At 45.1% G+C, this 16,057-nt stretch overlaps 1 protein-coding gene across 1 annotated transcript in view; it reads right to left on the bottom strand.

Moving 5' to 3' along the window:
* The window catches only part of LOC139405936 (forkhead box protein O6-like), a 36,654-nt gene extending 22,492 nt beyond the window's left edge, over positions 1-14,162 (bottom strand). The window contains exon 1 of the mRNA XM_071148389.1: positions 13,668-14,162. Coding sequence (XP_071004490.1) covers positions 13,668-14,162 — 495 coding nt within the window. The remainder of the gene's footprint in view (positions 1-13,667) is intronic.
* Between the last annotated feature and the right edge of the window lie 1,895 nt (positions 14,163-16,057).

Raw genomic sequence — 16,057 nt, 5'->3', positions numbered from 1 at the left:
TGGGCTTAGATACTGATCCAGGATCAGATAAGCTGATCCTAGACCTGTTGCTGGAAGCAACTTGTACCTGGAGTGACGCAGCTGACCACCAACAGCCAAATCCATCAACTGCATGGGCAGAAGTGGGCTACATACAGAGGTGTACATGAATAGCCAGTAACCATGAGCATAACAAGCAGACACTATAACTGTTCTCAGCCCTGGTCTCCTCCTCACTCTCATATCAACCAGACAACGATATGTCAAGGTTCTGTCAACGGTAACTACATTTCCCTTTGTGATCCAGCCATCTTCATCCCCTTTAGGGTGGTTCCCCGTCGAGCCATGTGGCTGCGGGAACCTTAGATACACTGATAGAAGGCCCAGACATACACTCTCTCACGGACACACACACACCGACAGATGGCCCAGGTATACGGGGACACGCCACCTCAAACTGGCCAGAGATAGAGTGTCACCCACCCAGCTTCTATTCTCTCCCTCTCTCCCCTCCTCGCTCTTCCACATTCCTCACCGTCTCGCCCTCTCCTTTTCTCGCCCTCATCAATCGCTGCATATTGTGTTATGATATACGATATATGAGCACCTAGATTTTGTGTGACGATATTTGTTTGCGGCGCTGAGAGAAATATGGCTTCCAGTGTACAGTATCTCTTTTTTTAAAAATAAAATATAAACGTTTTTTTAAAAGGTATAAAGTAACACCATGCTCATGTCAGCAAATGGTTGATTATTTATATGCAAATATGACAGGTTCGCAACCATTATTCTGCGTTCTCAATGGGGATTCCGCACCACACCGTCATTAAGAAGGACAAAAGACGGAACGGAAAACCATCAGTGAGTGCATTATGTACATGATGGTGTTGCATTACATAAAAACCCAATTTCAGCACACTGTACAATGAATATCAAGACAGTTTTATCATAACAACAATAAAGACTGGGAAAAGCCTCAAACGGAACTCACATGGTCGAGCTGCCTTACATAAAACAACGCCAGCGTTCTAAACAGCAACACACCGTAGGCCTTTATCACTATAGCAACCATAACAATACATGACATTCCACAAACATTGCTGTAGCGAGATACTAGGCCGACTGTAGCAACTGCTCATCTGATCTGTAAGTAGGTACAAATAGTAGGTTTGTGACATCCCGTGCACAGTACGGGGAGGTGTACAGTGCAATACAGAAGGCAACATTGCTGTGGCCGTATGAAGGAAGGAGGAGAACGGGAGAGAGTTGGGGTGAATCCTGGAGGCATAGAGTCAAACCTGGGTTCAAATCATTTCAAATACTTTAGCTGGGCTTGACTGAGCTTGCCTGACGCAATGGAACCGATAGAATAGTATCAGAACTTCAAAACCCCAAACATCGCCCCTCTGGCACTCAACACAGACTAGCTCAAACGCTCAAAGTATTTGAAGGATTTCAAATAGTATTTAAACCCAGGTTTACTGAAGGCAGAGTGAATATGAGGGCTGTGCTAGGACTTGGATTGCTGCCTTGCCTGAGTGGAGCAGGCTGCCTGCAATTAAGGTGAAATCAGGGAGAAATCTGTACTGCCTTGATAATGAGCCTCGTCTGAATTATTAATGAGAAGCCGTTCCCCCGGGAACCAAACTCCCACTGAGCTCATCAGCCACGCAGACGCATGCGAGCCCTCTCACACACACACACACACACACACACACGCGCACACACACACGCACACGCACGTGCACACACACACACACACAAAGGTATACAGTATGTGCACACATATACATAATACCACAGGAGGTTGGTGGCACCTTAATTGGGGAGGACGGGCTCGCGGTAATGGCTGGAGCGGAATAAGTGGAAAGATATCAAAACACATGGTTTCTATGTGTTTGATGCCATTCCATTTGTGCAGTTCCGGCAATTACTAAGAGCCCGTCCTCCCTTCAGCAGCCATCCACTGCATAATACACATTGACATGCACCCAAACAGACACACATGTACAGAGCCACGCATGTATCCCCAGACTCAAGCTCACCGACTCACTCATAGACAGACCAAGTTACTCCCAAGCACCGGCAACCTTTCATTGAACACAGTAGCAATATGTTACCAGCTGCTTCATGAGCCTTTGTGATTTATCCATGTGATGAAAAGGTGTTCGACAAATAAAATGTCTTATTTTTCATGTTCAAGAACGAATGTGAACAGACGGGCTTCACTCCATACCTATCCAAATGAATAGCTCCCAGACCAACCCAGGCCCAAGCAAAAGGGATTGTACGTAAGCATTTCACGGTAAAGTCTACACCCGTTGTATTCTGTGCATGTGTCGCAGAAGGGAGCCTGATGTTGAGCTTGAAATCGACTTGAAGGACATCGTTGCTCATATCGGAGCCACTCCCACTGAGACTCATCGCCTACAGACAAACGAGACGGCTACCAATGTGCATACATTTTCTGAACCGCATACAATGCAACGATAACCACAAATAAACGGGCAAAAAAAAGAAGGAAATTAGAAAGAACTCCGTATATATCAGCGCGATGAGTTGTCTTACCGCCTTCACATTCACGTACACTCACACACACACACACACACACACACACACACACACACACACACACACACACACACACACACACACACACACACTCACCAAATCCTCCAAAACAAAAGCCTTTTGGTGAGCGAACACAAGCCAAGAAGGAAGGATAAATATTTGGTTTGGGATGAAAATAAAGCCCTTTACCATGGGGACCAACCACATCCACATCCAGCTTTTATTGGGCACAATACAACTCCACCGAAAGGACTAGCATTCTCAGTGTCTCTTTTTTTTTTTTAATTGTTGCTACGTTGGAATATAGGCCTAGTTGTGGACGGCTGCCTTTTAACTCATTGTGCACCCAGTCAGTTAGCTGGATAGTTGTCGCTCTATAGAGAGAGCAACAGAAGCAGGCCTCCCACTCTTCCCTCTTTACTTCCCCATCCGCTCCCCCTCCTTCTGCCTTTGGCACCAACCCCCCCCCCCCCCCCCCCGTCGATCCAACCCTGGCAGGGTAGAGAGAGAAATGTAGAAAGAGGTGTGCTTTCTCCGAGGATCCAATGTTGGCTCAATGCTGAGAACAGAACCCCCCCCCCGTCCTCCCTTCCTTCCCTTGACTGTGGACGTTCCAAACTCGTAAAGTGCCTCGGCACACCAAGTCCCAAGCTGTAAAAGGCGTCACCAAAAGCATTCGACTCTTACCAAACAACGCCACACCTCCCCAAAGAGCCAATCCGCCCCAAGTCCAGCTCGTTTCAAAACAAAAGAACGACCACATTTACATGACTTTTCCCTCTCATCATACCCCCACCCCACGGGCCTCACCACCAAGAACACAGTGTTCCTCCATGGGTGGTGCTCCAAGGCAAAGGGATAGTGTGTGCGGTGGCCCAGTCAGAGGGTGATGACGCGACGCTGCAGGAATGACGATCCACTTTATTTTTTAAATGAGCAGAGTCCCCGTCCTAAAGACCTAGCCTCACTCACAACACTGCCTTTACAAACCTCTTGCCTGAGAAAACTCGAGAAAAGGTTGTTTAGTGTGGTAAGTCTCAACATGGAAGCCCTCCAAGTGAGTAACCCTATGTAACTAGAGCTGCGTCCCAAATGGCATCCTATGCCCTACATAGTGTACTACTTTTGATCAGACCTCTATGGGACCTGGTCAAAAGTAGAGCACTGAATAGGGAACAGAGTGCCATTTCCAACATATTTTGAATGATACAGATACAGCTGGAGAGGGGAAATCCATGCAGTGTCATTATTGTTGAGATCTGGTCTGGGAGAGATGTGATCGCTGTAAGGAAACACATGCTGCTTATGGCACTCTGGGTAACTGGCAGAGGCAGGAGACTCCTAACGAGTAAGACATTTAACCTGAATTGGCCCGTGCTAGGATAAATCTGAGGGGAGGCGTAGAGAAGGAACGAGAGAACATGTTGAAATTGGTCAATAAAGACAGACAGTGTGGTATTATATCTGTGAGATAGAGACAGTGGGAATATAATTGTGTCATTTCAAAGGGAAAACGCTATTGTTTTCACATTAATGCCTGTTTGGCATTTTGTGAATTTGAATGCTTTGGTCATTTGCGTGTACATTCCATCACTTCCCTTAGAACTGCTGTGCTGACTGCCTGAAGGTTGGTGGGAAGAGAGGGAGTTATCATCGTACCATTAAGGTTAGGGTTTGGGATTAAGGTTAAAGGTTAGGTTTAGCTGTGTGTGTGTGTGTGTGTGTGTGTGTGTGTGTGTGTGTGTGTGTGTGTGTGTGTGTGTGTGTGTGTGTGTGTGTGTGTGTGTGTGTGTGTGTGTGTGTGTGACACAGTTTGTCTTCAGTAATCAACGTTTGTCCTTGGGGGGAGGGATAAATGTCAAATTTCAACGGTTAAGTTCAGGCATTAAGGGGCCTCCCGAGTGGCGCAGCAGTTTAAGGCACCGCATCGCAGCTCTAGCTGCGTCACTACAGATCCTGGTTCGATACCCGGGCTGTGTCTCAGCCGGCCGCAACCGGGAGACCCATGATGCGGCGCACAACTGACCCAGCGTCGTTCGGGTTAGGGGAGTTGCAGCGATGGGACTGTAACTACCAATTGGATATCACGAAAATGGGTAGGAATCGTTTTTTTGTTATTATTGTCATTAATTCCGATGGTTAAGGTAAGGGTTAAGGTTTGGGATATTGTTACAAATGAGTGCCTAGTGCTGTGATTGAACACGCGACCCTCGGCGCTCGCTAGCAAGCCGCAAGCCTACTTGATGATAATAGTTCTCACCATTGCCCCTAGTGGATGGTTTTGAAGGCATCTCCCGACATCCTGGGGACCTGGACGAATGTCAAATATGGCCTTGGATCTGGAGTGACCTGGCTGGAGTGGGCATGCATGTACATAACAGAGAGCGTGTGACAAGAGAGAGACACTGTATAAGGTGTTCATAATCAGACATCATAAATCTATCCCGCTTGTATCACCTGTGCTCTCATTGCGTGCGTCTCTCTCAAATTACACCATTCCCATGAGCCAAAAGAGAGGATAAAATATGAATCAGCTGAAGTCTAGGATGGTTTCCAGTCTTGCACCCTCAGACTACCCACCCTCAACACGCACGCGCGCACACACACACACACACACACCACGCACGCGCGCACGCACACGCACACGCACACGCGCACACACACACACACACACACACACACACACACACACACACACACACACACACACAAGGGTTATCAGTCTCCTTTCTGTGCTAAGCTTTTACACACAAAGTCATACACATGTTCTATCTCACACACAGAGATAGCCGTATCAGTCTTATTCCCCCAACTGGAGTGTTTATCTCCTACTTTCTGCTAAGGCCCGTGTGTCCGCGTAGAACCTGGGTCGTGTTCATTAGGGCAGGCAACGAAAAATGTTATTTTTGCAACCGAAAACAAAAATGAGTTCCTCCCTGTTTCAGTCCATTTCTTTTCATTTGATGACTAATGAACACAACCCTGTCATTACAAAATGTTACACCCCCCCCCCCCCCGCTTTCTATTTTGGCTGATTTCTGTCAAGCAGCTAGCTAGCTGCTGACCTTACGCCCTCTTGGCCTGGACTGCCCGTTACCTAAAGACACGTTATAAATAACAGTCTCGTCACTTCAGATTAGAGCGTCTGACTGACGCACCCGCTCCAACCTGACGCCAATCCCCTGGCATCTGACTGCCTGCAGCTCACACACACACTGTGCGACACACACACACATATACCCTAAGTAGCACAGAGAACCACACACATTCAGAGACCAGCCCCCCCCCCCCCCCCCCCCCCCCCCCCCACACACACACACACACACACACAGAGGTCATTAAGAAATATTATCCTCGAAACAAAGGGAAAAAAACTAATTCCACATGCAGGCAACACACACACACAATCAACATCTTCATTAGCCCCTAACACAGGAGATTCCCTTGAACCAAATGAAGTTATTAGCCCCTGCAGGCATTACACACACAAGCACCGTTAAAACACACCGTTATAGACATTAGGAAGTCAGCGCCAAGGCTGTGCATCATTCTCTGCAGTGACACGCAGTCACACCAATCAGAGGGGCCTAAGACAACCCCTCCCCCTGCAGTATCCCCCACAAAGACACACCACCACCACTCACTGTTGACCCTTTGTTGTGTGTTGTCAGCATCATGTGTGTGTATGTTCTGTGTGTGCTTGCCCTCATAGGTGTGTGTGTGTGTGTGTTCGTTTTTCTACGCCTGTGTGCGTTTGCGCACGTGCATGTGCGTGTGGGCGCGGCCAACACCACAAAGAACCACAAAGCCCACGCACTACAGTAGCCTCCTCTAAGGAGATGATTAGGTTCAGGCCAGGGCCTCAGATTCCAGCCTTCCTAGAAGTCAGAAGAGCCGGTATTTATAGTCAGCTGTTGGTTGTTGTCAGGACTGTCTAGTACTGTCAGCAATCCAGTGTCCATTCCAGACCAAGAGAGCGAGAGAGGAACTGGAGGCTGAAAAGACTACCTGCTTTTGGACCAGATTAGAATTACTACATACAAACCTCTTTCAATAGCCGTCTGCCTGTGCCTCTCCTTTCAGCCGACCCCTCCCCCGAAAACCATACCATTTCAGTTCATTTCATCAGAGGCTTACCAATATTTTCATCTTTTATCTTTTTTTCTCTCCCGCAAAAAAACAAACAAACAACTGATCCCACATCAAACGCGTTCGCCTATTGATTGAAATGGGAATGTAGCGTACGGCGCGGGCAATCTTATCCAACTCTCACACACACATTGCGAATAATTAGGGAGCCTGATATGATTGTGTAAGTATGGGAATGTGTATGGGGAGGGGAGGGAGATAGCATCTACAAACAACTGACTCATAATTTGGACTGTGCTGTGAGTCTGCGACAGTATTTGCATCAAAGCAGTTGGTCAACAACTGGATGTTAAACCCCTGCACAGTCCATCATTTAAAATTGATCATCGACTATACCATACGTTTTTTATGACCTACTGGCTGCTGTACGGACGATGGGGGTTGTGTCGCATTAAACACTGTCTCCTCAGGCCTGGGTATGCGAGTGCTTCCTCTAAGTGTATATTTACATTACCTACCACGTCTCTCAATGAAACCAGGACAGGGCGATTACTGCAATTACGCCTTGCTTTAAAAAAACTTTCCTAAACACCTTCATTACCTGGGATGGACCGCGCCTCTCGCCTCGCACCGTTCATAATAAACCTGGGTTCATAATAACCCTGGCCCTCAGACTTCCTCAATCTTCCATGGAGTCAAACCCCCTAATTTGCCTGTTTCGTAACTGTCGGGCTCGCTGACTGGGTGACACTAGTGCTAAAGATAGAGCTGGGCTGTCGCTTAGCGGTTAGAGTCTGTTAGCATGGTTAGCGTTCTGTTGGTGGTGCCACTGCCGTCGAGGTACAGGGCGGGGATAACAAGGGCTAAGCCACCTGCAGACACACCTTAGCAGCGCTCACTTAAATGGGATGGACTTAAGAGTTAAGTGTCAGTCAGGCGCTTGGTGATTAAGGCTAAGCAGACTAGAGGACTGACTCGACATACTCCTCAACTCGTGACTACTTAAGTGCACCCTACTCCCTGTATAGTGCACTACTTTTGACCAGGGCCCTTATGGGATTGAGCGCCATTTGGGACACACAGGGCTATTTTAGAAACATAGACTACAACAGGTGTTTATGTGAAGACGACCGAACTCCACACAGGGAGACACAGATCATGAAGACAAAGTCGCGTTTAAATGGAAAAGAAACACTTAAAACCCCAGGCCTCCAAGCATTTCTCACATGAACACCAATAAAGTGTTTGTTTCATTATTATGAGCCTGGTTGTGAAAGACTAAACTGACACTTGCCAAGCATGGAATGCCTGGTAGGTGATGAACTGACGTGTGATTTTCACTCTTTTATGGGGTGGTATTAGTGTAGTTCTGAATCCTCTGTCTACGTGTTCTGGTGTTGATTACCAACTGTGGTCCTTCCAAAGCTGCTTTTTGGACCGTGTTCCAAGGTTAGCTTTGTTGAACATTGCAATGTCATGAATAGAGCCCACATTATTACTGATTCTACATGTCAGAGAGGCATGTTTGTTCTACGTAACACCTGCACGCTCCACAACGTTGTGCCCTGGTGAACATGCCCCGTGTGATACCCTAAACTAACCATGTCTATTCACAGTAGGTAGTGAGCAACCAAACTAGCCCTGACGATTTTCTCGTGTTTTGGAGGATCTCACCGTTAAATTGTGAGGGTAAAACCGTCACAACATAGCCTACATGTACAGGGGATGTGTTCATATGTAAACTCAGCAAAAAAAAAAGAAACGTCCTCTCACTGTCAACGAGAGGTCGGCCGATTAATCGGCATGGCCAATTAATTAGGGCTAATTTCAAGTTTTCATAACAATCGGTAATTGGCATTTTTGGATGCCGATTATGGCCGGTTGCATTACAATCCACAAGGAGACTGCGTGGCAGGCTGACTACCTGTTACGCGACTGCAGCAAGGAGCCAAGGTGAGTTGCTAGATAGCATTAAACTTATCTTATAAAAAACAATCAATCTTCACATAATCACAAGTTAACTACACATGGTTGATGATATTACTAATTTAACTATGTTGTCCCGTGTTGCATATAATCAATGCGGTGCCTGTTAATTTATCATCGAATCACAGCCTACTTCGCCAAACTGGTGATGATTTAACAAAAGCCCATTTGCGAAAAAGGCACAATCGTAGCACCAATGTACCTAACCATAAACATCAAAGCCTTTCTTAAAATCATAACACAAGTATATTTTTTAAACCTGAATATTTAGTTAAAAGAAATTCATGTTAGCAGGCAAGCATTTTGCTACACTCGCATTAACATCTGCTAACCATGTGTATGTGACAAATAACATTTGATTTGATTTGATATTCACTAGGGAAATTGTGTCACTTCTCTTGCGTTCAGTGCAAGCAGAGTCAGGGTATATGCAGTAGCTTGGGCCGCCTGGCTCGTTGCGAACTGTGTGAAGACCATTTCTTCCTAACAAAGACCGTAATTAATTTGCCAGAATTTTACATAATTATGACATAACATTGAAGGTTGTGCAATGTAACAGCAATATTTAGACTTAGGGTTGCCACCCGTTCGATAAAATACGGAACGGTTCCGTATTTCACTGAAAGAATAAACGTTTTGTTTTCGAAATGATAGTTTCCGGATTTGACCATATTAAGGACCTAAGACTCGTATTTCTGTGTGTTTATTATATCATAATTAAGTCTATAATTTGATATTTGATAGAACAGTCTGACTGAGCGGTGGTAGGCAGCATCAGACTTGTAAGCATTCATTCAAACAGCACTTTCCTGCATTTGCCAGCAGTTCTTCGCAATGCTTGAAGCACAGCACTGTTTATGACTTCAAGCCAATCATCTCCCGAGATTAGGCTGGCAATACTATAGTGCCTAAAAGAACATCCAATAGTCAAAGGTATATGAAATACAAATGGTATAGAGAGAAATAGTCCTATAAATTCCTATAATAACTACAACCTAAAACTTCTTAACTGGGAATATTGAAGACTTATGTTAAAATGAACCACCAGCTTTCATATGTTCTCATGTTCTGAGCAAGGAACTTAAACGTTAGCTTTTTTACGTGGCACATATTGCACTTTTACTTTCTTCTCCAACACAGTTTTTTGCATTATTTAAACCAAATTGAACATGTTTCATTATTTATTTGAGACTAAATTGATTTTATTTGTATTATATTAAGTTAAAATAAAATAAAATCTAAAGTAACAGTCAGTATCTGGTGTGGCCACCAGCTGCATTAAGTACTGCAGTGCATCTCCTCCTCATGGACTGCACCAGATTTTTCCAGTTCTTGCTGTGAGACGTTATCCCACTCTTCCACCAAGGCACATGCAAGTTCCCAGACATTTCTGGGGGAATGGCCCTAGCCCTCACCCTCCGATCCAACAGGTCCCAGACGTGCTCAATGGGATTGAGATCCGGGCTCTTCGCTGGGCATGGCAGAACACTGACATTCCTGTCTTGCAGGAAATCAGCCATACTGCTCATACTGTGCGTGGTGGCATTGTCATGCTGGAGGGTCATGTCAGGATAAGCTTGCAGGAAGAGTACCACATGAGGGAGGAGGATGTCTTCCCAGTAACGAAAAGCATTGAGATTGTCTGCAATGACAACAAGCTCAGTCTGATGATGCTGTGACACACCGCCCCAGACCATGACGGACCCTCCACCTCCAAATCGATCCCACTCCAGAGTACAGGCCTCGGTGCAACGCTCATTCCTTCAACGATAAACGCAAATCTGACCATCACCCCATGTGAGACAAAACCGCAACTTGTCAGTGAAGAGCACTTTTTGCCAGTCCTGTCTGGTCCAGTGACGGTGGGTTTGTGCCCATAGTCGACGTTGTTGCTAGTGATGTCTGGTGAGGACCTGCCTTACAACAGGCCTACAAGCCCTCAGTCCAGCCTCTCTCCACCTATTGCGGACAGTCTGAGCACTGACTGAGGTATTGTGCGTTCCTGGTGTAACTCAGGCAGTTGTTGTTGCCATTCTGTACCTGTCCCACAGGTGTAATGTTCGGATGTACCGATCCTGTGCAAGTGTTGTTATACATGGTCTGCCACTACGAGGACGATCAGCTGTCCGTCCTGTCTCCCTGTAGCGCTGTCTTAGACGTCTCACAGTACAGACATTGCAATTTATTACTCTGGCCACATATGCAGTCCTCATGCCTCCTTGCAGCAAGCCTAATGCACGTTCACTCAGATGAGGGACCATGGGCATCTTTCTTTTGGTGTTTTTCAGAGTCAGTAGAAAGGCCTCTTTAGTGTCCTAGGTTTTCATAACTGTGACCTTAATTGCCTACCGTCTGTAAGCTGTTAGTGTCTTAACGACCAAACCACAGGTGCATGTTCATTAATTGTTTATGGTTCATTGAACAAACATGGTAAACAGTGTTTAAACCCTTTACAATGAAGATCTGTGAAGTTATTTGGATTTTTTACAAATTATCTTTGAAAGACAGGGTCTTGAAAGAGGGACGTTTCTTTTTTGCTGAGTTTATATACTGTATACTATACACACCATCATATATACATGTACACTGAGTGGACAAACCATTAGGAACACCTTCCTAATATTGATTGCACCCTTTTTTGCCTTCAGAACAGACTAAATTTGTCAGGCATGGACTCTACAAGGTGTCGAAAGTGTTCCACAGGGATGCTGGCCCATGTTGACCTCAATGCTTCCCACAGTTGTGTGAAGTTGGTTGGATGTCGTTTGGGTGGTGGACCATTCTTGATATACACAGGAAACTGTTCAGTGTGAAAAACCCAGTAGCACTGCAGTTCTTGACACACTCAAACCAGTGCTACCATAACTACTACCATACCCCGTTCAAAGGCACTTAAATCTTTTGTCTTGCCCATTCACCCTCTGAATGGCACACATACACAATCCATGTCTCAATTGTCACAAGGCTTAAAAATCCTTCTTTAACCTGTCTCCTCACTTCCATCTACACTGATTGAAGTGAATTTAACGGGTGATATCAATAAGGGATCATAGCTTTCACCTGGATTCACCTGGTCTGTCTATGTTATGGAAATAGCGGGTGTTCTTAATGTTTTGTGTACTCAGTGTATATTCCGGACTCTGACATTGCTCGTCCTGATATTGCTTCATTTTTTGGATCTGTGTGTATTGTTCTGTTCAGTATAAGTTCACTGTCGGAGTTGGAAACACAAGCATTTCACTGCATCCGCAAAACATGTGTACGCGACAAATAAGATTTGATTTGATGTGATCACACAGACAGAAAAAGAGACCACGACAGTAGCTTTCAAAACAGCCTCTTGAGAGGGGAACCAACAGGAACTACTGACAGCAGATTGACAGCAAACCTGAGGGGATACTACAGTCGATCCCAGTGCACGCACGACACACGGTTCAAACTGCTGTGGATGTCATATAGGTTCGAAAAGAGTTCTTCTGATCTACAGGGACAAGGGTTCTCTACATGAAACCTTTTTCATACAAAATGGTTCCTGTGGAACCGTGCCTCTACGAAAGAAAGGATTCCAAAAGTGTTCTCCGTTGTGTGAAAAGGTTCTACCTGGAACCATAAAAGGTTATTCTACAGGGACAAGTGTTATGGTATGGGTTTATAACGCTCCCACCTGTGACCTCATCATGTCTGGCCCTCAAGATATCCTCTCTGAGAGGAACAATATCAAGAGCTACACTTGTTTGAGTTTATTTTATTTTTACAGCGACAGTGCACATTAAATTAACGTTTCAGTAAAAGTGGCGGTTTTAGCCAGCCGGCTAATTTTTAACCGCAGTCCCTGGTTAGGTTATTAAAAACAATTACAATATAGACAATCATTGAGCAGTGAGCACACGCAGAGCAACATAGGACAGACAAGACATAGCATACAGACAGAGCAACATAGAACAAGCAAGACGTAGCATACAGACAGAGCAACATAGAACAAGCAAGACGTAGCATACAGACAGAGCAACATATAGAACAAAAAGAAGCAAGATAAAATTCATAAAAGCAACAAAGTGTTTCCACACCTCACAAGCTACAGACAACTTGTGCCTCTAACTGTCCTTGTTGCTTTGGGATTTCATTTTTATGTTCTTAACATTAGCTTGTGTTAATGAAGAACAGCGATAGGAGTGAGACGGTATAATAATGAGGCTGATACAGTGAAATGGGCAGACATCCAGGAGAGGCAGCTCTAGGCTGCTGGCGAGACAGGCCTGTGTGTGTGTGCGTGTGTGCGTGTCTGTAGAAAAGCACCTTTTGAATAGCCTAACCCCTGGGCACAGACGTCAATTCAACGTCTATTCCATGTTGGTTCTACGTAATTTAATTGAAATGACGTGGAAACAACATTGATTCAACCAGTGTGTGCCCAGTGGGTATTTACACGATGGACAGCTGACCGGCTACAACTACAAGTGTCTCTCAAGTGACACCTTTAAAAAGAGAGTATAGAGTAGGTGTACAACAAATATTAGTCGTGAAAATAGATTTTTATTGGCTCTATGCCTCTGTCTAGGGCCTATTTCTCCGTCTCACACACATGGAGATAGTGTGAGAGAGAGAGGAAAAAGGAGAGAGGAGAGAAACCAAAGGAACCAATATAAAAATGCTTGCCATGTGTGCACTTTCATGATCATAGGCTGTGAAAAGGGGGCGGTTACTCATTTACTGTATACACGTAGCCAAACCGAAGATGGAATTATGAAGGTATATGCACAGTGCTTTTCCAACCACTAACCACCTCCATTCCATTGAGCTGCCAATGGTAGGCTACAGTAATGTATTGATCGGTGACATTGACGAGAGGGATTACATGGCACCATTCATGCGTAACAACACTAAAGTGTGACATGTGGCAATGTAATACACAGTATCTGTGTAAAAATGTAGTTTATAGCCCAGTAATAGCCTACCCAAATGTTGTCTTGATTGAGACTTCTGGTGTGTTTAATATCGACATAAAGTATGTCCTATTATAACATTTGTAGACATGCGCTTACCTTCCATCCAGCTGAACTATTACTGTCGCCCTTATCTTTGAAATAGGGAACATAGCGGACCATCCAATCGTAGACCTGTGATAGCGTGAGTCTTTTTTCAGGGGTGCTTTCAATGGCTCGTGTGATAAGGTCCGCGTACGATTGGTTACCCCATGCGTTCCGCCGCGAGGATTTGGCTTTGCGCAATTGTCCAGTCACATCAAGTGCCGCGCCGGCCAAGCATGGGTGCGTCGCGCCGATGGGAGCAGGGGCGACTGCTGGATGCTTCAGCTCCGTCGGCGTGCCACCCATTCTCCCCGCTCTGCACGCTGAAACGGCTAGATTGTCATCTGGTTCCACCTTGATGGTGGTCAGTGGAAGACCCCCATTGACCTCCAGTACTTCGGGGAAATCCTCCGGACAAGGCAGTGGCCAAGTGCACGAGCGAGGCCGGTTTTGCGGCTCGAAATCCGAATCAACCTGATGAGCCAATTCGTCGTCCCCCATCATCAACATTTATCTTCAGTTGTGAAGGAATAACCGAGTTAGAAAGAAATACAATACCTCCACTATTCCCGTATTGTCTCCAATACTAGACCTACTTCAAGCCGAAATCCGTCTCGTGACGGTGATATTACAGTCTGATTCAATAAAGTAACGATCAAATCTCAGAGAAGCCGGCTGCTGTGGAGATGGACGATTTTGAATGGCTCGTCTGCAGTAGGCTATCACAACCCGCATGTAACGATAAGAGTAGCAGTAATAGTAACAATAATCGTTCTCCCATTTTACCTGAAATAAAACATGTTAAATTGGGGAAATTATGAATTGCTGATTGCCTACATCTCCAGCAGCTAGAGTCAATCCAAATGCATGACAATGTCAGTTAATCCGGCTGCAGCAACAGATGATACCTCATAGAACGAGAATGGAGATGCAGAGAGCCTTCGGAAGAATCCGCCAAAACATAGACGGGAATAATGTTTAAATCAACAGGATTGTCCAGACAGCACAGACAAGCAACGATGTGTGATCATCGTACATTAAATATACCAGTCTTCACGGAATAGGCTGGCCAATGCAAATCCATTCACAGTCACACACAAACGACTCCGAATTCAATTGCAATTATACTTTTTTTTTTTTTTAAATCGAGTCGCATGTGTCTTTTAAAAAGCGACACGCTTCCAGACAGTGCACAGTCCAGCATCAATCTGTTCTTGTCCACTTGATCAAATGATTTATCACACGTCTTGCTCGCCTCTAGTATTTCTAACGTGTAGCCTATCTGATCTCCAATCTGTTTTTCTTACACTCAGATCCCCTCACATGTCCTCATTTAATAAAACTCGTTTCGTAGATGTGAACTGATGACGTGCTGACGCTGTTGTGTGGAATAGATGCCACGCCCATTACTCCCAGAACACGCTTACAACACCCCGGCCCGAACTCTCTCACATATAATATCAATCACGTCATGAAACGGTAGACAAATATCCATGGCATAAATGTTTCAACATGAAAAATATGCTAAATGTTCTTAATCTCTGGAAAAAGCAGCTGCTGCGCGTTTTAATGCGACATTTGGTCTCCAGATTCCAATTAGCCTTAATTTCACTTAATGTCCTTAAATCTTGGAGAATCAATTGATAATTTCCTTTTTGCGGCACGGTGTCCAACAAGACCAACTGACGCGCAAAGCGGTGCACCAGAACAGCGGGAGTGTAGTTTTCTACCACAATTAGATAGATTTAGTTCAGATTACCAGAGATTAGGTAACCCCAGATTATAATCCGATGAGTGAGGAAAAAATGCAATAGCTACATGCTGTTCAATTATCTCTGCTTTATTCCCCCCATCACTAGAAAACAAATGTGGGTATAACACAATTTAGCACATAATTTTCTAACATCGCATTTGTCAAGCTTCGATGCGTTACAGCAGCCTGTTTCTTTCTACACGGCAGGCATGACTGTTGAGGATGTCAGACTCCCAGTGGCAGCGCGTTTGACCCATGTGTGCATAACTACCAGATTGCTACATTGACCGAGGGGATTCCGACCACGCCTCACTGTATGGTGCCGCCTCCTCATGTATCAAATGACAGCTGGGCGGGCGCATTGCTCAGTTGCTTAGATGCCGATTGGCTATCGTGTTTCAGACCACGTTGTCCATTGGCCTAATGTATGGCATAAGGGATTAATTCAGATGAATGGTGTAATCAACGTAGTATCCTTTATTTTGACTGAGAATGTATAATTGTATTGGTGGTGCGTCTGCGTCACACATTTGCCATTGCCAGTAATAGTCGAGGGTGAACAAAACCAGAGTCATCACAGACTTGGGGTATTTACATCATGAGTAATCCAGACTTGCAAAATGTAACAGTCAGGGTAATAGAGAAATCAGAC

Source organism: Oncorhynchus clarkii, chromosome 3 (genome assembly GCF_045791955.1).
Source record: "Oncorhynchus clarkii lewisi isolate Uvic-CL-2024 chromosome 3, UVic_Ocla_1.0, whole genome shotgun sequence".
NCBI classification, from domain to species: domain Eukaryota; kingdom Metazoa; phylum Chordata; class Actinopteri; order Salmoniformes; family Salmonidae; genus Oncorhynchus; species Oncorhynchus clarkii.
Note: the sequence above shows the minus strand (reverse complement) of the source record. Positions and strands in the feature narration are given on the sequence as shown.